Source organism: Betta splendens, chromosome 7 (genome assembly GCF_900634795.4).
Source record: "Betta splendens chromosome 7, fBetSpl5.4, whole genome shotgun sequence".
Lineage (NCBI taxonomy): Eukaryota > Metazoa > Chordata > Actinopteri > Anabantiformes > Osphronemidae > Betta > Betta splendens.
Window position 1 is genome coordinate 3,564,751 of NC_040887.2, and position 24,707 is coordinate 3,589,457.

The window sequence follows — 24,707 nt, forward strand, 5'->3', positions numbered from 1 at the left end:
TCGAGCTCCCACTTACCCGCGGCTATGGGTGATTTCCTCTCATCCAGGAGCTGAATGGCAGTGCTGGCCAACACCACGCTCTTGTTCTCTGATCCTGAGCCGCGCGACACAAATAGACACAAGTAAAGTTCATATCGCAGCCATGTCATCATTTCTCATATTTGTTCTGAATTGGTGGAGACATGGGGGGGGGGGGTGACTTGTGCTTAAACGTGGAGCGCAGTCGCGTGGGGAACAACGCGTCCGAGGCAAGTCCAGCGAGTAAATAGAGGCTTTCAGATGACTTCTATTAGCTGGCACTAATGGAAAGCCCACGGCTCAGGGCAGCGGGAACACATCCTCCCTTTTCCTTTTGGAAGTGAAACCATTTCTTGGAGACGTGAGTATGCGTGAGTTGCCTGCATTGTGTGTGCGTGTGTGTTTATGTGTCCTGGCCAAGTCACTATGGAAAGGGCTGAACGCTTTTGCTAACATATCTTGTTTCAACCCGCAGCAATCAGTCCCGTCCACAGGAACACAGCTCAGAATTAATAAGAGGAGAAGGGGAGGTAAAGACGCACGGCCCCAAAGAGAGGATGGAGAAAGGCTCACATAGAAGTGACTCAATCATTTGTGCCCTTGAATAACGGAGCCGTGTCTAATTTAACGTAAACCTACACACATGGTGCTGTGGTTCTAATGGAAGGTTGGTTTGACTCAACTGCTGCATTAAACGTAGCTGAAACATGAATGAGACCGTAGAACTGACCCGTGTTGAACGGCAGCGAGTAGACGAAGGTGCCGGGGACCTGCTCGGCCGCTCTCTTGTACCACAGCGGGAAGTGGTCGGCGTTGAACACCCCCTCCTTGTCCTCGGCCGTCAGGAAGTCTCTTAAGGAAACGCACGCGAGGACACGTTAGCACAGCTCACGTCCTCACGTGTGGAGGAAGCAGCGGCGCTGAACGGCACACGTACTGGTTCGTGAGCTCATCGGGCACCACAAACAGGTTGATTCTGGACAGGCCGGTTCTGGTGCCCAAGTAGGCGATCTCCACTCCTTTATCGGAGTTCCTGCACGTCGGGACCAACAGATATGTGTTCGCTGAAGTGAGCTGAGGATTTAGAACAGACCTTCGTTTCTGCGGAAGCACACACGTACTCTGACTTGTTGAGCACGAGGCTGGTCCAATAGGCCTCGATAGGCGCCGTCACCACGGCGTCAAAGAGAACCTCCTGAATCAGCTCCTTGTCGCCTGGAAACATCACGCAGATGTTAAATGAGTCATCACACCTCTGTGTGAGCTGTGGCTGTTGGTGCTGAACCTACATTGCAGGGTGGGCTCGTGTCCACTCAGGTACAGTTTGATGGCCTCTATCTGCGACAGGTATCTGTGCTCCGGGTGCTCGTCCGTGTTGCAGTACGTCCTGTATGACAGCAGTGGACAGTCATTACACTGACATAGTGCAGCTTTATAACTATAACATGCACTGTAGTACTTGACACTGTTCACACACTCTTACCATTCATCTGCCAGCGCTACATCTGGATGCTCCAAATCATGAAGTCCTGAAAGGAAGGAAAAACTGTACCTGAACCTAAACCACTCAACACTGAACTTATCATCACGCTCAGGCATCTACACCTCAGCACACGCACGCACGCACGCACACACGCTCGCACACAAGCACACACACACACACACACACACACACACACACACACACACACACACACACACAAACAGGGTGAAAAATGTGTTTTCTGAATGGATGTGACAGGTCTGATTAGATCAGGAAGGGCCAAGTCATGCTCTGAGGGCTCTGCATGATCGACATGTTTAGAGTAACACACACACACACACACACACACACACACACACACACACTGCTGTCACATGAATATTAACATGCAACACACACAAAGGACAGTCACACAGTCAAGACAACACATAGAGTTTAACTGTAATAGAAGGTGTTTGTGCTTAAAAACCCAACTTTGGATTAAATACATAAGATGCTTTTTTATTTTCATCCACCATCTACACTTGTTACTATACATCAGTAAACATTTTGTTTCTGACGGGCATCTGATTTAGGCAGAAATGAAATATATTTCCTACCTTCCTCCACGGTGACGTTCCCTTTGAAGAAAAACTTTCCATGGCCTCTGGAAAGGGCTACACCCAGACTACAATACGAACCAAGGGGATGAAGAGGAACATGAGGATTACGGACACGTTGGTCACTTAACTGCATCCTTTGAAAGTTCTCCAGGTTTCTCACCTGAACGGAGTCCCCTTGATGTCTGTGTAGTAGTAATCGTTATGCAGGACCAGTACACGTTTCTGGAATAAAACCAATAACATCACTGTGACAGACGCAGAGGCAAACAGTTGGCCCAGTTATCTGATGTGTCTCCCTTCATTCTGGCTCCATCTAGTGGCACAAAGGGGACGTGCAGCTGATCGCCCGATGGCCACATGGAGGATGATGACCGTAATAAGCAGGTGCTCAGAACATGTACAGTGTGTGTGTGTGGGTGTGTGGGTGTGTGTGTGCGTGTGTGTGTGTGTGTGTGTGTAATGCGGCTCACGTATAATGCTCTTTACTAAGTACACACCTGAATAATCTCCCTCTCTCTCTCTCTCTCTGCAGTCTCTCCAGTCTCTCCCAGCAACATGTGCTGGGTGGAGATAAGGGGCTCACACACAGACAGACACACACCCATGCATGCAGAGCAAACCAAATCAGAAACAAAATCCCCGAGTCAGTCCAGTGCGTCCCAGTGCCAAGTGTGACATCGCGTTGGCAAAGTGGATTCCCCTTCAGTGTTTCCTGTGGCTCAACCTGTGCGCTCGGTGCCGTCCTCACCCCTTTGTCAACACTTTTCTTCACCTCCATGGAGAAGGTCCCCGTCTTCCTGTTGACCATGGCGTTCCGCAGCTAAGCGGTGGAAACAAGCACAGCAGACGTGAAACCTCCGGCTGGTGTTGAGGCAGCTCAGTGTGTTCGAGGTCCCACCGTGTCGTCTTTATCCTCCCACTCCACCTCGGACAGGTCCACGCTGCTGTAGTTTGGCTTCCGCCGCTTCTTGCCGTCCCCGTACTGGGCACAAGTAAACACACACGTAAACACGCATGCACACACACAGACAGACACAGAGTGCACCATTAAGTTCCATTAGTTACTCTGCTTTCAAAAATAAGCAGTTTATCAAATCCAAAGTCAACCTAAAATTCTTCAGAGCACATTTTGTTTTCTCTTCTCATGCCGTCCACTTTAATTGCTTGTCAGCCTAAAACAATATCCTGCATTCTAAATGTATTTATTTTATGGTACTAGGATGATTTACCCAAAATAGGATCTCACAATTCTAATTGAAAAACTTTAAGGTAAGTCGGGGACACATTTCCTTGTTGACTTGTTTTTAAACGATGAACTATGTGATTCCGACCTTAAACACATTCTGACGCCCAGTGTTAGTGAAGCCCAGTACCAATCATTCAACCACCTGTGTGTCCGTGTGTCCTCACACCATCACGCTGTATCGCTCCTTTTCCCACATTAAACAGGTTCTCCACCGTCTCCCTCCCTTCCGTTCTGCACTCTCATCCTCTTCTAAGAGGAGCGCGAGCACAATGGAGTTAATCACAGCCATTCAGACGCTGTCTCTCCCTCTATTCACCGCACAGCGGATGCCGGGAACGAGCTCCTCGCTTCTACACGCCGCCACACAGCCACAACACACAAGGAACTACACACAGATTGGCTTTGTCAATCAGCGTCCTGATGCGTGATTGACTTGACACCAGCTCAAGAGTTACTTTCCATATTTGCCCGTAGAAAATAAATCTGCACATTATAAGATTATCTGCGATGTGAACTTGAATCTCTGTGCCCTAAACGGGATTGTCACGATAACAAGTTTACTCAGCTCATTTATTACAGAGGCAGCGCTACTCACAAGAGGCCGTAGATCCGGGTGGGTGAGGATGTAGCCGTTGTTGGTGATTGCGAAAGCGTAGCCGTGAATGCCCAGCTAGGAGGAAAAACAAGTGCAAACCAGATTGGTGTATGAGCAGCCATTAGAAATCCCAGTTAATCAAGCTCTTTGTAATTTTGCACAGGCGACGTATTTATCATTGTGCCGAAACACAGAGCTGCACAATGCACATCTAATGATGTCATAATGGTAAGAACCCACCAAGGGTGCAACTAAAAGAAATCAGGCTGGGGCACGAGGTGGGGAAACACCATCAACCGCATTAATTAATATAAGCAGGAAAAAAACCATTTGGTTTATCTGCCAGTTGGTTTAAAGTTAAGCTGGTGTGCGGATACGAGGCTCAAATCCCAGTCTCCAAAATGCCACTGGCCTAGTGTGGGTGTGGTATGTGTGTAATCACTGAGTGGGCTACTGTACCTTAAACTTGGGGATTGTCTTGAGCAGCTCAGAGACGGGCACGTCCGTCCCGACCACCCCCAACAGGATGCCACTCTTCCTCTGGAAGCACACACATCAAACGCGCTCCATTTGCACAGATCCACTGTTTGTGACTGAAGACGACTGATACATATCAGCAATATGTATTCAATTAGCGAAGCTCTGAGGCGTCCTAATTCTCAGACACCAATCAAAGCGAAATTAGTCATTATTTCACAATTTGTGCCCATTCTATAAAAACCTAATTACTCGTAAATTATGCAGGAAGTAATTGCAAACGCAAAAATGTAATGGCTGCTCCTGATTTTATCGGACTCTTCGTAAACGCGTAAACTCACCGTCTCATTTTTGGTGCTGAACACTGGCATGGCCACTGTGGTCATCAGAACCGGGCCTTGGCCGTCGTCCAGCTGAACAAGTCATTAAAAAACAAATAGTAAAAGAGAGAGAGGGACGAAGACAGGAGCTCATAATGAAGCATTCATTTTACAGTTACACACAAAACACACTTTTTTATGTCATGATGTAAATTTTATGAAGCATCTCGTCTGGTGACATTATTTCCAACTGCACAATACCTCTTCCTTAATTAGTGAAGCGCACAGGGATTCTCCATCACACCTCATCATAGTGTCTTCCTGAGGGACACTAAACTTTCTTGACATGTTTTATTCATGTTTATTCTTCACCTCAGAATGCGTTCAATCACAGCTTCGCTTTGATCTGCTGCAGGATGAGCTTATTCAAAGGCAGCGCTCGTAGTTTGGATCTGGGCATCTTCCGTCCCCAAAGAGAGCCTGAATAATTATATTTATCTTTCCAGTGGCTGTATCTCACCAAGATATCAATTAGAGATGAAAGCTCAACACTGGTTTGAGGAGACTGAAGGAAGGCTTCATACTCAGCGAAGAGGAGTCCGACCTTGTCTGCTCGGAAAACTTTGAGAGTCAATTACAAAGAATTGTAAGAAACAAAAATAATTTCTTATGTTATTTTTGATAATCTATATTGTATCCTGTTACGCTGGCTTAAATAAAGGATCCTATGGAAATGAGACGTTTAATCAGTCCCCACCTGCCTCCACTCTCCTTCCTGCAGCACTCACCCCCTTTCCCACCAGTAATAACGGCTAATGACAGGAAGCTGCTAGCATCCATTCTGTCTCCCTTAGACACTGGCGAAAGGGGAGCTGGTGACCTGAGATCAGACAGCTGGTAATAGCAATCCAGAAGGCAGTATTGGACATCAAAGGGGGAACAAAGCACGTCTAAGTACACCAGCTGTAACAATAGACAGCCTGCTGCAGGAGAAGATCGATCAGAGGAGAAATGAGCAGAACCTCATCTAAAAATACCAAAGCTATTTCCAGCACAGGCCTGTTGGATCATATATCATCTCGCTGTAAACATTAATTGTGTATCTCCATGCACTGGTGTTGGGAAGTCCCATCAAGTGTGGACACATTTGAGAGCCTTTATTTCTGGTATGTGGGTACGTACGGAAAACAAGCTCGGCCGCCCGCTGTAGGAAGCGACATCCTGTTATTAGGATGATACCACAGAGAAAAGCAGCTCGTCTGGTGGAGGCAAAGCCACAACTACAGCCACGCAGCTATCATGTTCCTCGCATGCTGTACCCAGGTGATGAAAGCTGACCTTTAACCCTGCCCAATTACAATAGCCAGTGAGAGGAAGGAGGCCTTCAGCCCCGAAGGAGCCGCTCCCAGCATGAACAAGCCCTTGTGTCTAGGACGTGACTCTGCAAACTTCACATGACCTGCAATCGCTAACGCAGGGTCACGCATCCGTACGGCGCCTGAACGCCTCGTCAGGCTCTGTGGTTCATCTGTATCAGAGTAAGCGAGGTGTGGTTACAGCACTCAGAGGACTCGCACACATGGCCCCAACCCATGCGGCGGGTCTCACAGGACACCTCATAATCCAGGTTGTGACAAATCGTGTGCAGGGGATGAGGTGACCCTCGTTTCCTTGGAGTCCGAGCTTAATGACGTGGGTCTGTGCACAGTGAGCCCTGTGGGAAAAGCAAACCATAACTACTGTACAGGGGGCAGAGTTGGGACAAATGGGTTTTTATGAAAGCTCTGCGTTACCCAAGTCATTATTTATTATGATCACTTACTACGTTAAAGTGGATTGGGATAAAACCTTCCTACATTAACCAGGTATATTGTTTTCATCTCACACTTTTACTTAGAGGTTCCCCAGCGGTAACTTTAAATCTCCTACATTTGTTCTATCTGCTTGTGCTCAGACACACTCCTCTCACAACTGCCCCTCCCATCAACCTGAAGCCCCGGTTTCAGTTCACACACTCGAATGGGAAACAAAGCCAAACGAGGCAGATTATGATGGATGACGCTGGCGAGACGAAGGACGGGAGGGGGAGGGAGGGGAGCGGACAGGTGGAGGGAAAGAGGAAAGGATGAATATCAGGTCAGGATGGGGAGGAAGAGGATAAGATGAAGAGGACTCACCCAAACCTTCCATATACTGTAAATGCAATGAGCCAAATCAGACCCTATCGCTAGGAAGCGTCTGCTTCACCTCCTTCTTGTGCATATGTTCTTACTACACCAGTGCCAGAGCTGCACGTGGGTGATTACATGCAACGCATCCATATTTCCTGCTAATACCAGTTATCGTGTCAGACCGAGGGCATGTGAGTCTGTGTTCTGCAGCTCGGGTCGGTCCCACTGACACGTGTCCTGCCACTGCTCTGTGCGGAAGCGTGCTTCCGTTCCACCATCACGGCTGTTACGCTCGTAGAGCTGCTTATCTCGACCCGCACATGACTCATAAAACACCAGAGATGATAAAGCGGCGCCGGCACAGATCATCCTGCCAGTCGCCAAAGGCTGCCGGGTTTCCAACCAGAAGACGACAACGCGGCTGCTCCTGGAGGAGGCTACCAACACAAACAGCACAGGCCACCCTGCTTTCACACCGTGGGAGGAGCCTCGCATTCACACACACACACACACACGCGGTCACACCACCGGCCGGGCAGACACGAGCATGGACACATTACCACCAATGACCAGTGAGTGTGAGGTGTGCACAGACGTGTGCACAGACGTGCAGAAGAGGCCCCTGAGCCAGCGACGACCACAATGCATGGTTTGAATCGGGGGGGGGGTCGACGAGTGACACACCACACGACACACAGTAAAAATGCCATGAGTCACTATGGTTAGTTCTCCCAAATTATGCTGTCGGCACGAAAAAAAGACCAGAGACCAGAATGCACATGCACATGAACACACACCAGCCCTCAAAACAGCACAGCACAGCGATGACCTCCAACCAGAAGTGTTACCTTTTGTGCTTGGGGGAGCTGGAGAACACATTAAAGGCGAGGGGAGGAGACAAGAGGGAAGGGGAGGAAAGAAAGGGTCAATATGTTTGTGCATAAGTGTCAGAAAGCCTTACAGTGCAATTTCCACCGCACTGACTTCCAGCACCAGTGGGTGTGTTAAATCCACTGGCATTGACTTTGACTGCAACTTTAAAAGCAGCGCGTGTGTCAAGAGGTGGGGGCTTTATGGCCACGAGCATCACAGCAGAGGGAACGGCCCCTGAGCTGCGTGGACGGGGGCTGTGGTGGATGGATGGAGGTGGTGAGAACAGAAACAAGCAGAGGACGACAGGAGGAGGCTAAAGTCAAAGGGGACGAGGACGAAAGGGAACGGCGTTTAAGTGCTGAGGCCTCTGCTGCTGGAAGACACTTGCCTTTGTCTTCATGTATATTTGAATCTGTTCCGAAACAGCTGGGGACAAGCAGCTGCTGTGTGGGGTCAATAAAAGGCCACCAAGCAAACACGCCAAGAACACATTTGGAATTATTGTCAATACAACCAATTTAAAAAGGGGCTTGAATATATTTGATAACTGTATAAACACTGTGTCACTGTTACAGCCATGACATCAACATTATACATTGTTGCAGTTGATGTTACATTTAGCTCAAACAAATACATGTACGGTATGTTCTCGCACAACTTTGAATGACTGAATCATCAACCAACAAGTATCTATCTTTGCTTTATTTTTATTAATAATCTGCAAGAAAAGTCACCAATGTTCTGCTCATGTTACACACGTGCATGCACACACACACACACACACACACACACACACACACACACGCACAGTCACCCATTGACTTAATAGGGAACGTGAGCTGGGTTTAGACCATTGTGAGACAGGTTAGTTTAACCCTAGTGATGATGTGTTGTTGCAATAGTAATTCTGCTATTGCAACCAGATGGTGCACACACACACACACACACACACACACACACACACACACACACACACACACACACAGACACACACACACGCTTTTACAACACTGAGACAAACAATGGCAAAACATATTGGATTATAAAACTCAGTCATCGTGTGAATGTACTTTTTATACGGATGAACAAACATCTCTCCATACATGATTATTGTAGGTCGTGTCCTATAAATATTGGCCTGCTGTGTGTAGCCAGCGCCATCACACAGTCAACTCACGGTGCTATCGATGTAGGCCTCAGTCCACACCGTGTCGTGCTCCCGATCGATCACCTTGGGGCGACTGAGCACGTGGAGATACTCCATCACGTTTTCCTGTACATCTGCCAGTGTGGAAATCTGAGTAAAGTAGCCTGTTGAGACCAGAAAGGACGCGTCATCAATTAACTTGTCACCGACGGGTCACAGGGTTTAACACAAAACAAGGCTCAGAGGCTCCCAAATCTGCCGCCGTCGTCTTCTTTCACTAAAGCAGAGGAATGACATCTGGGATACAGTACTGCAGCACGGCAACAGATATTTGCTCAGCGAAGCAGACAGAAACCTGAATACATGCTTGAGTTATAGCTGGAGGGCGTCCTGCAGCGCTGTACAAGTGAGAGCGAAGCAGCATGGGTTTGTGAATGGATAAGTGCTATGTAAATGTAATGGAAAAACCATCTAAACCAAATGCGATGCCATTTCCCACAATGGTAATGCCGCCATTATGATGCTAATGTGTACGTGCAGGGGGGATATACTGTTGCCTCTGCAGGGGGACAGAGAGCGAGAGACGAGACGGGGGGAGAGAGAGAGAGAGAGTGAGAGAGAGAGAGAGTACAGACATGTCCACCAAACGGCGACTGCTTCCATCACCGTGAGGCACTGGAGGAGAAAATCAACGTCATCGTTCCCAGCAATGACCTTCACCTCAGCTCAACAGTCCAGACACGATGAATGAACCATCACCTATAACCTGCTTTTACATCTGCATTCATGTTTGAAAACAAACGCTTACTAACGAGATCATAAGACTTTGCATGCACGTGACCTGGGAGTGAACTCAGCCCCAGTCACACTTAAACCTGGCTCTTATTGCAGGAGCACAATGACACCACGAGCACCGCGCTGCAGAGACGCGCGCTGCCGCGGTCCCACGGCACCGTTCATCACGGCGCGGGGAGACGAATGGCTGCTCCCTGTGGATGCGGAGGGCGTCCTTCGGGCTGAGCCACCGGGCGGTGAGCTGAGCCGCACAGGGAGAAGAAATGAGCGCTCCCTGCGTTGGTGACACCGTACACCTGTCGCACACGCGGGGCAGGAGCGCCGCAGCACGTCTGGTCCCAATATGGGCATCAGGACACTTTCAAAGAACCTTGGTTTAGCAAAAAATACACAAAGTGTCCGGATGCATCAAAGTAACACATGAGGTGAAGGTGAACCCACCGAACAACTAAACACAGAGCCTGAATTAAAGCTACAGTAGAGAACCATGAGCACACACCACCTCAGAAGCAGTGTGTCATCAAGGTAATAAGATGTAACGTGACATGTCTGGTCTGGACAAATGGAAGCAGCTGCCTGCGTTCACAAAACGTGCAAATACTGATGAGCGCTGGCAAACGCACGATGTCCGAGCAGCTACATGAACGCAGGCGGACGAATGTGCCAAAATCCCCCCAAAACCCCAGAGGTGTGTGTGTGTGTGTGTGTGTGTGTGTGTGTGTGCGTGCGTGCGTGCGTGCGTGCGTGCGTGCGTGCGTGCGTGCTGTAAAATCCCACCTTTGTTGGCACATGCCATCCATTTCAGATTATCTGCGAAGGCGGACTCTCGGCCGATCAGGTACGGGAATATACGGACCTGCAGAGAGAGCGCAGATAGCGAGTGTCGGCCATTTTAATCGGACCACCGCACCGACCACAGCCAAGATAACGCAGCCATCGCCGGCAGAGGCTCATTCTTTATCTGCGGGCGATTAGCCCCCCTTTCTTGATTAATAGACACAATTATGGAGTCAAGAAAGTTTCAAACTTCTTTTTTAGATTATATTTAAAGTTAAAAACTATTTAAACCATTTTATCATCAAACCATGCAGTGAAGGATTAACTGATAGAAGGTTTAATTAGAAGATAAGCGTATCACAATTCTGCAACTGGAATAAGCACGAATGATGAAGCGCACAGTAAATATGTTGGGCTGAAAAAGACGCAAACTCTCTTCGAATCTTCAAAACTCTCCGCTGCCAAACTCTCTTTTTTTGCCTGGCAGTGCTCCGTTGGCTGTGGCAGCAGGTGTGGTTGGCAGGTGTGTGTGTGTGCGTGTGTGTGTGTGTGTGTGTGTGTGTGCGTGTGTGGAGCCTGATGCCAGACTGGACCAGATGCAAGCCTTCGGGGCCACAGCTGCCACGCTTCCCATGCCTGCATTTTTCACCCTGACAGCGTGTGTCTGCATACGTGGACGTATGTACGTGTGGATGGCTCCGTGTGTGTGTGGGCCTTTACAGAAGACTGCACCCGGCAGAAGGCTGTAAAGAGTATCATTCATGTACACGTGGTACTGTATTTTGGATGAATACCTGAGGAACTGAAGTTTGAGTTGTTTCATTACCTCCGGAGTCCATTCATACATTCAGTTGATTAGAACAGCTTCTACAAACAAAGACATAAACCACCGACAGCCAATTCTAGGCCCGAGCTGTCTTTTTATGGATATTATTGGTTTGTTGTCAACTGTGATGAGCTCCAGTGTGAATAAGTACAGTTGTCAGGCTGTCATTTTTAAGCAGCCCTCATTATCTAGACTGTAATCATCCTCTATTCACACAAGCCCCAGCCATTTGAATGACACTGCCAGAGTGACAGAGGCAGCACAACTGAGCTGATCACGGTGGGTGAGAGGCCTCACGGGGAGCGCTCTGTTTGCAGCTAAGTGTTTTCTTCCACCGGCAGCCAAGAGGGAGGGAGAGCTGCAGGAAGCTGGTTATTAAACACGGACCAGTTGAGCACTGGTGAGACTCACAAACCGGTGGCTCCAGACACAACACGCGCATTCTACTAAAGCAGGAGGGAAAATCCCCACTGTTACAGGTAGTGCACCTGTAAAAAGCTCGTTGGAGCATTGAAGGGCGTCACCATCAGTGGAGTACAGTACTTATTATACATGGGTCCTCAGCTTAGTGATGGCAGATGCAGAGGCTGGAGCCTGCATCTCCATCTCACTGAACTGAAGCTGCACCTGTGTGTCTGGCTTGGAGCAAACCATTACAACCAGTCCCCTTTCTCCCCAGCAGAGGGGGGGGGGGGGGGGGGGGGGGGGGGTGACAGAGACTGAAGACTTCCATTACCAGCGGGGCTTCTTCTAAATGGAACTATCTGGCAGCGTGTCCCCTCTGTGCCGACGCCTGTACAGGAGTGAGGGGTGGGCGGAGAAGCAACCAGACACACATTTGGGGAATATTAGAGTAGCAAAGGCGTCGGTTTTAAGGCACTGAAACATGTTCTGAGTGAGACTAATCGTGTGCTTCACGCTGCCAGCAAACTCCCTAACATACGCAACACATTAAGTGTTTTGGATTCTTTCTCTGTAGGAGTATTTATGAGATTAACGGAGGCGATAAAGGTTTGCACTGTACGCGTAGAGAATATGTAGATCATAAATGTGCGGGGGGTGAAGACCCCGTGGGCTCTGTCTTACAGCAGAAAGGCTTCTTTTTCTTGCCTCCACTTTCTCCCTCCCTCCCCTCGATTCATTTCATTTCGTGGCCTGTCACAGGAGCGGCACAATTACCTCGCAGGACGGCACAGAGACAGCTCCACAGAGACGGGGCCACACTTAGCTCTGGTCTAAAGCCTCTAAAAGGAGCCCAGACCGGAGCCCGTCAAAGCCCAAAATACGAATATTTGACAAAAACAATCATAGTGTCTTCTTATTCCGTTCATTCAGTAACGTTCATCACTTCTAATTCACTAACGAGTTTTAGAGACTCTGAGTCGTTCATACCATTATATCAGTGGATCTACTTTATGACTTCACATTGTCTGGAAGCCCATTCTCCACAGTGACTCCATAGCCACAGGAGGGCATTAGTCCACTACTTTACCGGCTCATACTAGCACTGGAACACAAAGGTGTAAACAAGGCCTGAGTGAAGTCATCGGGCCTCACATTATCGGTGCACTCACAGGTAGGTAGGTAGGTAGGGGTGTGTGTGTGTGCGTGCGTGCGTGCGTGCGTGCGTGCGTGCGTGCGTGCGTGCGTGCGTGTGCGTGCGTGCGTGTCTAACACCCTACCTTCCTCTCTGGCCAGTTATACTTGGCAAAGATGGCATCATATGTGTCCACCGCTCCATCTGTCACCAGCATAATGGCCTGGCTGCACTCACTTCCCCTCCCAGTCTCGTTGAACTGGAGACAGACAGAGGTGAACAGGTGAACAAAAGCGAAATGTCTCTTCACTCCGAATGGAGATAAAAGCTTTCACATCACAGAAAACAGATTTTCAGTACATTTCTACAAGAGAAAGGAGAAGGATAACATGCAATAAGAGGATTTCAAGCCAGAACCCTGAGTCATCGAGTGTCTTGTTTATTTCCTTTTTGCTATTAATTACAACAGGACAATGAACGTTGTGCATGAGACACTTTGTTTCCTGTGCGTCTGCGTTTGACTATGAATGTGCGCTCATGCACCAGCCTGTGACTTACGTCACTGAGAAGATTGAAGGCCTCCGTCAGAGCTATGTCCAACATCCCGATGCCTTGAGCAAACAGCTTGTCGAGGTGCTCCCTGAAATGCTGCAGTTTGGACAGAAGCCAATCATTAGGTGCAATAAAAACGAGGGCAACAGAATCATGGGTCCTTATTGATGTTTATGGAGGAAGACCTGCTTCTTCAGCTTCATTGCTGCTTTCATGTGTGAACAGGGGCAACGTACTAGACATAGCCTGATCCACGTTAACATACATAAATCCATTTGATCCAGTTGTTGACATGTGGGACCCTTCTTTCTGTTGAAAGGTTCCATCTACCTATCTGCAAAAAAGCATTTCCACATATAAAGGTGAACGACCCTCCTTCATACAATGTGACAGCCTCTATTTTCAGGATCTTGGAACCTAAGACCGAGCGACATCATCCTGCTCACAGCCGATCTCGCTCTTCCTTTCATGTACAGCGGGCGCATTTATCTCGTCCTCACGCTCTTTAGTGATGTGGGAAGGAAGGTCTCCTGACACAGTGCAGGGCACAGAAAGCCTATTCACTTGAGAGCACACACAGACAGACAAGCCAACTGGTTGCGCACACACGAACATGTGCAGAAAACAACCATTATTCACCTACATGTGTTAAGAAAATGCTTTCAAAGGTTAATATTTTTCAACAACTCCACTCCGTACTGTACTCATTACTGTACAGTGTGTAAGAGACAGGTTTCTGTGTTTGTGAGTTAAGATCAGAGTGATTTGTCTCAGCACAGCAGGCCCTGTTCAGTCCTTGGCACAGCAGTGTGCTCAAGGGATAGATTCAGATAGGCGTTTTCTGTGTGTGCATCGCTGAAAATGCTGCTGTGATGCGATAAAGGCTCAAAAATGAACGCACAATGTCCACACACTAAATTAGACATCAAGCCCGTTTGAGGTTTAAATGCTGCAGATACCCTTTATACTGGAAAACCATCACAGCTGTGACTTTAATAATCAATTTGCAAAACTGTCTTAAATTGCAGCTTGCAAATAAAATATGATAATAAGTTATTTACCTCAACATGAAAGCAGGTACTATGATTCATTCGGACTTCAAACTTATAGACCTTTGCTATTTATTTCTTTGTAGGCTTAACCCGAACCATTTCACATGTGAGCAATAAACAGACAAGGATTGATGGATGTGTTTTCCATTTCAACCTGGTAACAGGTATTTATGACCTAGTTACATTTTGGGTGCGAAATATTTTTGGAACAGCAGCTCAGTCACTTCCTGTCCCCAGCTGAAGCAAAAGACATTAGCTTTATCTGCCTTCCGCTCTTAGTTGACTTCCACTACATTAAACTACCATCTGGAATGAAATCCATAGAGCTACTAAATACTGTACATGTGCAGCATTAGCAACAAACCACCCACCATGTGGAGCTTGGAAGGTGGTTCATTCATTGGTTGGAAAACAGCTGTGAGGCTGAAGGTTTGACCTGGACTCAATTACTTGGGGAAATTACTTTGGAGATGTTGGAAGAGATGCATTTGTTTAGTGGACACCTGGTGGAGGATCCAGGTGAGGCAGAGAGGAATCAGACTCACATCTTTGTTGGTGATGTCTGCTTGGACCAGGGTTCCGTTCAGACATGGCTCCACGTAATGCAGCTCTTCATTGTACTAAAAGTACAATAAAAGTGGTAAATGATTCTCAGACTCAGCTCAGATATTGAAAATGCAACAACTTCACTCATCTTGATGACGTGCACACACACACACACACACACACAGACACGCGCGCGCACGCACACACACACACAGACACGCGCACGCACAGACACGCGCACACACGCACACGCACACACACACACACACACACACACACACACACACACACACACACATAAGCTCTCAGGACACAGTTTGTTTAGTACAGTGTCTCCACTGCCTGCCACTCTGTGATAGCGCTCAACATTTAATGCTTGAAAAATACTTCAAAGACGTACAAAGGAAACTGTGGTCTCCCAAAACTGGCAAACTTTTGTCCGTGCATATGCATCAGTGCGTCTGTGTCTGTGTTTCAAATGTACAAACACTGTGAACTGCAGCATAAGAAAACTCCCTGACTGCAGATAAAACTTACAGCAACTTACAATGCAGTTATATGGAAGAACGTCCTTCAATCATATAGAAAGTAAAAGCACAAATAAAAATATAATGAGAAAAAAAGAAAACCCTTTAAAAGAGTGTTGAGGAAAACAATATGTTCCTGCCTGATTGTCTAAATCCTCTTTTCCACAATATTTCAAAAGAATAATTTTCAAAATAATGTGATTAGGATGTGAAATGATAATGAACGCGTTGCTCCGTGTAAATGAAGCCTGGCAAAGCGAGCGGCGACGTTTTGATGTGAAATATCATCAGACACGCGCGTGCGTGCGTATAAACCCACTGAGTTCCGTCAGACTGGAACGCGATAACGGCGGTGCGGGGCCCGAAGCGGGATTCAATCACAACTGCGCGTTTTGCAATTCAAATCTGCATTCAGCTGCCTGTTAATTGGCTGCGATGCGAGCGTGACAGGAGCGGGAGCTGATTTGTCCCAGCGCGTCCTCTGATCTGAGCGCGAGTCGTCGTTAAGATCGCGCGTGGACTCACGGCGATGATGTTGAAGAAGTCGTCGTCCCCGAGCGTGTCCAGGATGGAGGACACCGTCTGCCGGGCGATGGTCAGCCGCAGGCCCTTCATGCTGCCGCTCACGTCCACCAGGATGACCACGTCCTTGGGGGACGTCGCCGCCTGGATGTACCACTTCCGGTTACGACAGTCAAACGCTATGACGCCGTGCTCGTCCGGCTTCCACTTAATCCCTAAAACAACACCACACGGTGGACAATAAACGAGAGGATTGAGTTGTACATAATGGTGCAAGAGAGAGAAAAGGGGTTGAGCATTAAGGAAAAGGAAATAAATCTTTAGTTTCTAGTGTCTTTCATGAAGGATCTACAGTCAGACGCTAGCAATGGTCTCTGGAAGACAGGAATTTGCAAAGGTATGAGATGTGATATTAAAAATATGGTGACAGACGACTAAGACACAGGTTCAGACGGTCACAAGATAAAAAACAAAAGCAGAGCAGGTCCAATATTTTTAATATTTAGTGCCGTGTAGCTCATATTTTCATTCACCGGTCGGTTCAATAAGCTTCTATTTGTATTCATCGCACTTCGCCCGAGTTTTATCTATGTTAATTTTATCCATCTTCTTCAGCCACTCTCAGATATCTAGACTCCTTTCTCTCCCGCTTCCTCCCATCACGCGGCTCATGTCATTGAAAATCCCCACATAGCAACTCGGCGAGTTAATTACAAAGCAACGCTCGCCCTCACAAACAAACACACTTACCTGGGTACTGCCGGAAAAAGCCTTTAGCGCTGCCGAAGTACTGCCATATGAGTGATGGGTCCTTCTCAAAGTTATCCACAAACACTTTATTCAAGGCCTCAGACCAGTAAACTCCATTGACAATCGCAGAGTCTAAGGATGGAGCAGAAAGAGGGTGAGAATAAGTGTGGAGAGGAGAGAGAAGGTCCTTTATGGAGTAAAACACACAATTTTGCCCAGTTCAGACGCAGGAACGAAAGATTGGAGGGTGAGACAGACGGACGGACGGACAGACGGACGGACAGACAGACAGACAGACGGACGGACGGACGGACGGACGGACGGACGGACGGACGGACGGACAGACTCAGTCTCACAGCATGAGTCAGTGAGGCAAAAATGACAAGAGCTGAGAAAGACGGGCAGAAAATTCCCCCGACACAGAGAGACAGGCACGCGCCTAATGGACGGAGAGACAGACAGCAGATACCAGATTCCCATCATCTCCTGTGCTGGCGACATTGTTCTGCTGTCAACAGTCATGCCAATAAGCCATGATTGAATTAGTCTTCTGGAAGCTAGCACACTAAAGCCCTCTCCCGATAGCAAAAAGCCATCCACCTCTGTGGAGAGGCGCGGAGAGGAGGCTGGATTGGATCCAGGCTCCATTTACACAACAATACAGTCACTTCAGCTGCAGTTGGAGCGTCTGCGACGATCGGAGGCCGGCGCGATGAGGGAGCGAGTTTGAATTTGACAGAACCAAAGCGCTTCTTCCTGTGGTTCTACACAGTCACAAGTGCCTATATGCTCAGATTAAGGAGCTGCACTGAGATCAGCTTCACTTCATTGGGCGGCTCATGGTGAGTTCAGAGGTCCCGGACGGTCGGCTGTGCATTGACCTGCTGCAGACGTGTGCATGGCGTCCCCCGTGCACGGTCCTGTCATGAACTGAGGTTCCATCAAGCACGTTAGCCTCAGCGGCGTTGGAAGATGGATGCTCGACGCGGGGCATTCGCCCGCTGACGAATGCCGAGGTCCGCTACACCGTCTGCCATCGTGGTCTCGACCTGTGATCCATCACATGCATGTGCATGTGTCTGTGTGTGTGTGTCTGTGTGTGTGTGTGTGTGTGTGTGTGTGTGTGTGTGTGTGTGTGTGTGTGTGTGTGTGTGTGTGTGTGTGTGTGTCTGTGTGTGTGTGTGTGTGTGTGTGGTTCTGCTGATTTAAATGTGAGTTAAATCAAATCACCGCTCCTCTGCCTGTCGTGGCCCATCGAGCGACCGGCCTCACCCTCCCAGCGCTTCCATTCAGTTCCTTTCCATTTCCCTCCCTCTCCTCCTGTCACTCTCGCTTGCCTTTTGTATTTTTCCCCACCTCGCTGTAATTAATCTGTTGCTCAGCTCCTCCATCACACTGACTTAACCTACTTTTTTCCTCAATTACTTTCTCTCTCTCTCTCCCTCCACATAATTTCTTTGTCTCTGGTAGTGGGTCAGGCCATGTCTCCATCCGTTGGACTCGAGCAGTGAATCATTTTAATACAGATCAGAGCGGATCCTCCTCTCGACACAGCGCATGCACGTGTGCTATTAATGACTCTCGTGTGGGCAGCTTACCTTTGTTGTACATGTTGGTCGGGACCTGGACCACGCTGAGGCTGAGGTTCACCGACAGGTTGTTGAAGTGGTCGTTGGGCTGCAGGATGAACTCTCCTCCCAGCTCCACACTGTTCCCCTCCTCATCCACCTCATTTATAAGCACCGCGTTGAAGTATTCATACTGGGGAGAAAGGAGCATCAGGACAAACACATGTGGTCATTTAGAATCAAATAACTGAGCTTCAACACCTTCCACCCGGTGAGCTGTGTTTGCATGCGCTGTATTGGATGACGGGGTCAGTTAACTGCTGAGTCAGAGAGCAGTTTGCATATTGAGGTAACCCGAGTCCCTGGACCGTCCCAGATGTGCACGCTGAGGTGGAAAGCTGCTGAGTCGGCAGATCCCTCCTCAGCCTCCTCAGCCCAGTGCTGCATGTGCTGCTCTGCCTCACTGTATTTTTAGTACTGCGCATACTGGGGAGACTATTAATAAATCATAGAACTGGATAAATATAGAGCACATGGCTCTCCGCATCCCAGGGGCTCTGAAGTCTGAGAGATTACACAACAGCGCAGCATGCGAAGGCTGCAGTCGATGCAGAACAGACTCCACATCTGCTCAAAAGTGAAGTGAGTACAATAGAAGCGCATCTCACGGGATGAAACTAAGCATTTGGTCACGACCACGGCCGAGTGAGTTCAATTTGAGTAAATGGATTAATCAACAACACAGCAGTTCTTGATAAAGTGGGGAAGCTTGAAAACACACTGTGTTGTGAATCAGAGGACAACCTTCATTTACCACTTCAATAAAAGCGCGTGTTACTGTTCAGTTCTGTCAGTAGCGGCAATGGCCGCAGCGCGTACTGCAGGTGAATGCTGGCGATTACATGGCTTAAGGCCACATTGATTTCTCCCGTAATGACCAAGAGAATAGGGTTTCAGAAGGGTCAGTGCCATTCAATACAAAGCCTCAGTACATGTGCGATCACTCACACTCGACTGTTACACTGCAGACTTTGATCTTTTATGGACGACCCGAGTGGCAGCAACAACTGAGCACAGAGTGAACGTGTGTTAAAATGGAACCCGGGCTCAGGCCTATTAGAGCGGTGGAAGCGTTGCAGGGCTCCTTCCTCCTCATCAGTCCAGCGGCCGTGACCTCTGATGGGGAGAACTCCTGCAGCTACTCGTGGGGAAGCACATCATACCCTCGGCCGGTGCAGAGCGCCGATAAAGACGTCAATTAGGCCGGCGAACACGCCGCCTATCGCTGTAATTAATCAGGCCTGATTAGACTTATTAGCCGTTTATCAAGGGGAACGCTGCCGTTTCAAGGTGAGGAAATACTGGGATGCATATTTCTGCTTTTTTTTCACCTGCCTCTTTGTTTGAAGCTGAACAAACACTGCTCCTACAGTAGCTTTCGGGCCTTTCAGTGCACAAAGCAGCCTTTTTCGACAAGAGGATGCTCGCTTGTGTAGGACATGGACTTCTTTAGTCAGCAATAAGCCGGTCCACGGTATCAGTATGCAGCTCGTTCCTGACTCGCTGCCCGCTGACTGTGAAACCTGATCCGCGCTCAACTCGTACCGACCATTTTACACCCGCAGCACCTTTTGATCCAGGCCTCGGCGTGAACTGAATCCAAACTGGTTGACATTTACATGGACGTGGGTTGTGCTGTGTTGCTTTGAGGAAGCACCGACTGTGCACCCTATCAGCCCAGTGCGTTAACGGACCTCTGGTTCTGGTGACACAAGGCCAGGACTCTGCTGAGGTTACAGGAAGAATGAGCGTCAGTGGGAAACTCAGGTTCTGGTGGAGAACTGCCTGCGTGTCCTCTGCATCCGTCTCTTGCTTTCAGCACCTGACCTCTGGCAACTCTGCCTGGTTTGGAGCCAGGCTTAATTAATTTGATTATCACCTTCACAAACTCTGCAGGTCTCTTTCCATGTGCTGCTCTCCAGGAATCCATCCAAACTAAAATCGCAGTGATTTTATATTTACTCTCAGGAATTCAGATTTCTACCTTTATCTGCAGACTCTAGTTTTAGTCTGGGTTAATATCGAGCCAGGTATAGTCTGAATTTAAATAGCAGTAGCTGCTGTGCATGTATTTTTCTCTTTCTACTGGCCCAGCCTCTTTCCACCCATTGTCGGCCTCATCAAGCTTCTCGCCACTCTCTGTCTCTTCCCAGCTTTCAACTCGGATTCACTCCCTTATGCACACAGCTCTAACTGACAGGCTTTGATTACTATCAGCTCCATCCATTGTTGCATGTGAGGCCGCCTCAGTCCAGTCGTGCTCCCCGTCCACCTGCCTCCGTCTCCGGCGACGGCCTCTCCTCACGCTCCAAAATAAATGCAAGGGTAACTTTGCAGAACAGGAAAGATTTCAGATGACTAATTACCCGAAGCAATTCAAGTTGTGCAGATGTTCTGGTTTTAAACTCTGAGCAAATGTCTTCAAAGACAAAACAAAACACTAAAAGAGACATTAGCTGTTAAAAGTATAGTGACTATGAGTAAAGAAAATAGTCAAACAACACTGTGGCTAATTAGTTTGCTAATAGACTTATTTAAATTCACAACATGTGAGCTTTAATTTTGATTAAAATTGCACCCATCAGCTACTGAGTTAGACTAATGCGTGAGTGGGTGTGTGAACAGAGGCAGGGGCCACACATGGTGCGTGTGTGTGTGTGTGTGTGTGTGTGTGTGTGTGTGTGTGTGTGTGTGTGTGTGTGTGTGTGTGTGTGTGTGTGTGTGTGTGTGTGTGTGTGTGTGTGTGTGTGTGTGTGTGTGTGTGTGTGTGAGTACTACTGTACTGTATGTGTTGAGTTGGTCAATTATGCTGTTGCAGTATCACAGTGAAGGAGCGCCCAGTGCCACTAATGCAGTCCCCGATCATGGTGTTAACAAGCTGATCTCTAGCGCGGCAGTGCATTACACTGAGAGGCCGCACGTTGCACCATCAGCACCCACTCACTCAGTCAGTGTGGGAGCGAGGATGAGAATGGGTTAGTGGAGATAAACCGTGGATGATGCTCACACAGCACCTGCAGCATATTCAGGTCCTAACGCTCATATAAACTGGCCCTGATGTGTCACTTTTAACTATCGTGATCACTTCAGTTCCTTTTCTCACCTTTACCCCCACCGCTTCACTCCTCCAGCTCCAAAGCAGGACCAGAGGACGCGGACACTAGAAAAACAAGCTGAGCGAATAACTTGGAGGAGAGGTCGTGTAGGTGGTGTGTTTAATGCTGTGTCCTCACACATCAGTCTGAGTCTACAGCAGCACCCTCCATCTTCCAGTGGAGAACCCCCATCAGTTACCGAAGGCTTTAAATGCTCGCTGCAGAGGTGTGTACTGTGCCGCGGCAGGTGTGCGTGATGTGTTTGAGATTTACAGGTCGGACGGTCGTTGAATAAATGCCCGAAAGCCGATTCTGCATCCGTGGCCATGCAAGAACAGCGACGGCGTGCACACAAGCGCACATTTAAGTCAGAAAAAGTCCGCTTCACAAATGAACAAGCATGCGGCCACCTCTTCACACTCCGTGGTAATACCCCAGACAGGGGGGTGTGGAAACAAAGGCAGGAAAGAGCAGCTGGGCATTTTCCTGCTGCTGCTCCCATTAGATTGGGGCTGATTTTTCAGTCAACATCGGGTTTGGCAATTGGCTGTTTGTATCCAAGCTCCAAGGGGGGATTTCATTGGCTGCAGAGGGCATGGGAGACTGCTCTCTGCCTTCCTATTTACAGTACATGAGCACCGAGGGTAAAAGAGCGAGGGAGGAAAATCGCAGCAGATTACTGTGCCAATTTCACATGGCAGCAGAAGAGCTCTGGAAAAGACAGATAAGGAAATTCCTATCAAACCGCTGCCAGCCAAATATGTATCCAATGGCAAAAAAAAAAAAAAAAAAAAAAAAAAACACAAACATTTTATAATAAACCCCAAATAGTGATGGAGGAGGTTTCACCCTACAGCACGGATGCGGTATTTTTAGCACAGCTGGTGATAATTACCGTAGATTCGCCATGTTCTGCAGTGAAATGCACTATTAGCAATGCCACCATCAGAGCTACACACATGGCTCACACACAGCTCACGCACACGCACACGCATGTAAACAGCCGTTCAGAAATGTTTTATTTTACACTCAGCAATTAGAAAATGAAAGGATGCAGCATTTCTTGTTAAAAAGGTACTAAAAACCTCTTAAAAACCCAAAGAGTAAATAATACAGACTTCATTACACACACACACACACACACACACACACACACACACACACTCACTCACAAACACACACACAAGGCTACTAATATGAATACACACAGTGTTGTTTCCAGCATAATGACTGAGCTAAAGATTCATTTGACAAGAGCACAATGTGGAGGCTCTCACATGCAGCGCTACTGTTCAAAATCAAGATTTTTCAAACAGCTTATTAAAAACTCCTTTAGCCCCCATAAATGTAAAACCCAGTCTGAGCCTCTATTGAATGGATCAGCTGCAGCACGAGTGGCCAGAAGAGGTGGGAGACATGACGAATTAGTCATAGTAAATAGGTCATAGTAAATGTTCTGTGTGTGAGGAAGTGAGGAACCCACCGACGCATCCCTGAACCTCAATTCAATTAGGTGACACTTTCAGAAAATGTTGTGTGATTTTCTCCTGAAAATGTTCCCCTCTATTTCATTCTCCTATAAACAATAACAGTTTATTTACAATAGGAGTCATATTAGTACATTGTCATATTGTGAATTTGAATCAAACTGTCACAAAATAACAATTTTATCCATTTACGGAAAACATTTCTATTGAAAACAGACATTTCAGCCTCACCAATATTTGTCAGCTTGAAGAATGACATTCTTATGCTAACGTGTCCATGTCAATTTATGCTAATTAGCCACGTGGAGTTAAGTTGGGACATTATTTCAGTCCAGTGTGAAATGCAGCATCATTGCATTCAGTGAGGTTGAAATTTTATTTGAACTCAAGCTGCATGTGGAGCAAGTAAATAAAAATAAAGGAGAGGTTAAAGATCCAGAACTGGACAGAGATCAGTTGCTACGTTTAGTATTGATCCTCCCTAATGTCCCGTGACAGCAGAAAAACAGGGCCTCCACTGTAATGCCTGCAAGAGCTGACAGAGTAAACACACGCTGCCACAGGCGCAGACTTTAAAAGTAGTTTAGCACGAAACGCTCCCAAGACGGCTTAGCCCCATATTTCATTTCTAAAACTCAAACTTACACTGTCGCTCCTCCTACTTTAATAAACTCTCCTGAAATGTGCATGATGTGCAGCAAACCAGGGCAAAACCACACACACACACACACACACACACACACACACACACACACACACACACACACACACACACACACACACACACACACAGTTCCCCCCCGCTTTAACTCACGTACACGCAGGCAAACAAACCGAACTGCACTCTAAAAATTAAAGCTGCTCAAATGGATTTGAGGCAGAACCATGAGAGCAGAGGCTGCTTTCGGGGGGGTTTATATGCAGATATTATTAGCTGCATGCATTTGCCCAAGACTGCGGAACTGAAGGTGGAACTCCCAGAGTTTAAAGCCCTTGAACAGAATTCTGACGGTGATAAAATGCCCCAAATAATTCCTGATTTACTGTAGGTTTCAGACTTCAATCATTAACGATGAGTGATTAGAAATGTTGGGCTGCTGCAGTTTCCAGATTTACACACATGAACAGGGTTAATACACAACATGACTTGCAAGAGAATTAAAACACCAGTATGTGAATGCTACTTTACTAATAACACAGAAGAAAAGATCCAAAACCACACATTTGTTATGGAAAGATTTCTCCGTTTACCCCAAGATGCATGTGCAGCAAACGTGTATAAAATGTACGGAGGCAACGTCTGTATGAACATTCCCCCATTTCTAACAATAGGGCAATGTGGTGTAAGTTTGCATGCACATGTCAGAGTCGATCATTATAACAACATATCATTGAGGTCTAACCATGCAGAAGGTTGAGTGAAGGCGTAGATCTACAACATGCTCACACCTGTAGGTCTGGATCCTCCTCGTGCTGCAGGTGAGCCTCCTCTGCAGCCTCCACCAGCCTCTGCAGCGGGAAAGAAATGCAAGTATTTATTACACAGGCAATTAATGAGCGGGTCAAACATAAAACAGCTTTACAACTTGCTTTTTCCAATATTTCTCGACATCGGAGCAACGGTGCGACCACACAGACACCGATAGCGCACAGACACTGGGTCATCCTGTGAAAAGAAGCT

General features: G+C 47.7%; 1 protein-coding gene across 3 annotated transcripts in view; it reads right to left on the reverse strand.

The window, feature by feature from the left end:
• cacna2d3a (calcium channel, voltage-dependent, alpha 2/delta subunit 3a) overlaps window positions 1–24,707 on the reverse strand; it is a 65,065-nt gene that overhangs the window by 19,521 nt on the left and 20,837 nt on the right. For 2 of the 3 annotated variants that reach the window (XR_008695220.1, XM_055510572.1), the window contains exons 4-26: window positions 24,476–24,535; window positions 18,415–18,577; window positions 16,817–16,948; window positions 16,070–16,281; window positions 15,017–15,091; window positions 13,426–13,515; window positions 13,013–13,126; window positions 10,505–10,583; window positions 8,963–9,096; window positions 7,761–7,778; window positions 4,763–4,834; window positions 4,404–4,484; window positions 3,945–4,019; window positions 3,002–3,085; window positions 2,852–2,923; window positions 2,264–2,325; window positions 2,101–2,168; window positions 1,502–1,547; window positions 1,308–1,405; window positions 1,140–1,233; window positions 956–1,051; window positions 749–870; window positions 17–94 (exon numbers count right to left, since the gene is read on the reverse strand). Coding sequence is in view for 2 of the 3 variants with exons in the window: in XM_055510572.1 (XP_055366547.1) it covers window positions 17–94; window positions 749–870; window positions 956–1,051; window positions 1,140–1,233; window positions 1,308–1,405; window positions 1,502–1,547; window positions 2,101–2,168; window positions 2,264–2,325; window positions 2,852–2,923; window positions 3,002–3,085; window positions 3,945–4,019; window positions 4,404–4,484; window positions 4,763–4,834; window positions 7,761–7,778; window positions 8,963–9,096; window positions 10,505–10,583; window positions 13,013–13,126; window positions 13,426–13,515; window positions 15,017–15,091; window positions 16,070–16,281; window positions 16,817–16,948; window positions 18,415–18,577; window positions 24,476–24,535 (2,125 nt within the window). In the remaining variant the exon portion in view is untranslated. The remainder of the gene's footprint in view (window positions 1–16; window positions 95–748; window positions 871–955; window positions 1,052–1,139; window positions 1,234–1,307; window positions 1,406–1,501; window positions 1,548–2,100; window positions 2,169–2,263; window positions 2,326–2,851; window positions 2,924–3,001; window positions 3,086–3,944; window positions 4,020–4,403; window positions 4,485–4,762; window positions 4,835–7,760; window positions 7,779–8,962; window positions 9,097–10,504; window positions 10,584–13,012; window positions 13,127–13,425; window positions 13,516–15,016; window positions 15,092–16,069; window positions 16,282–16,816; window positions 16,949–18,414; window positions 18,578–24,475; window positions 24,536–24,707) is intronic. The other variant, XM_055510573.1, reaches the window with a different exon arrangement.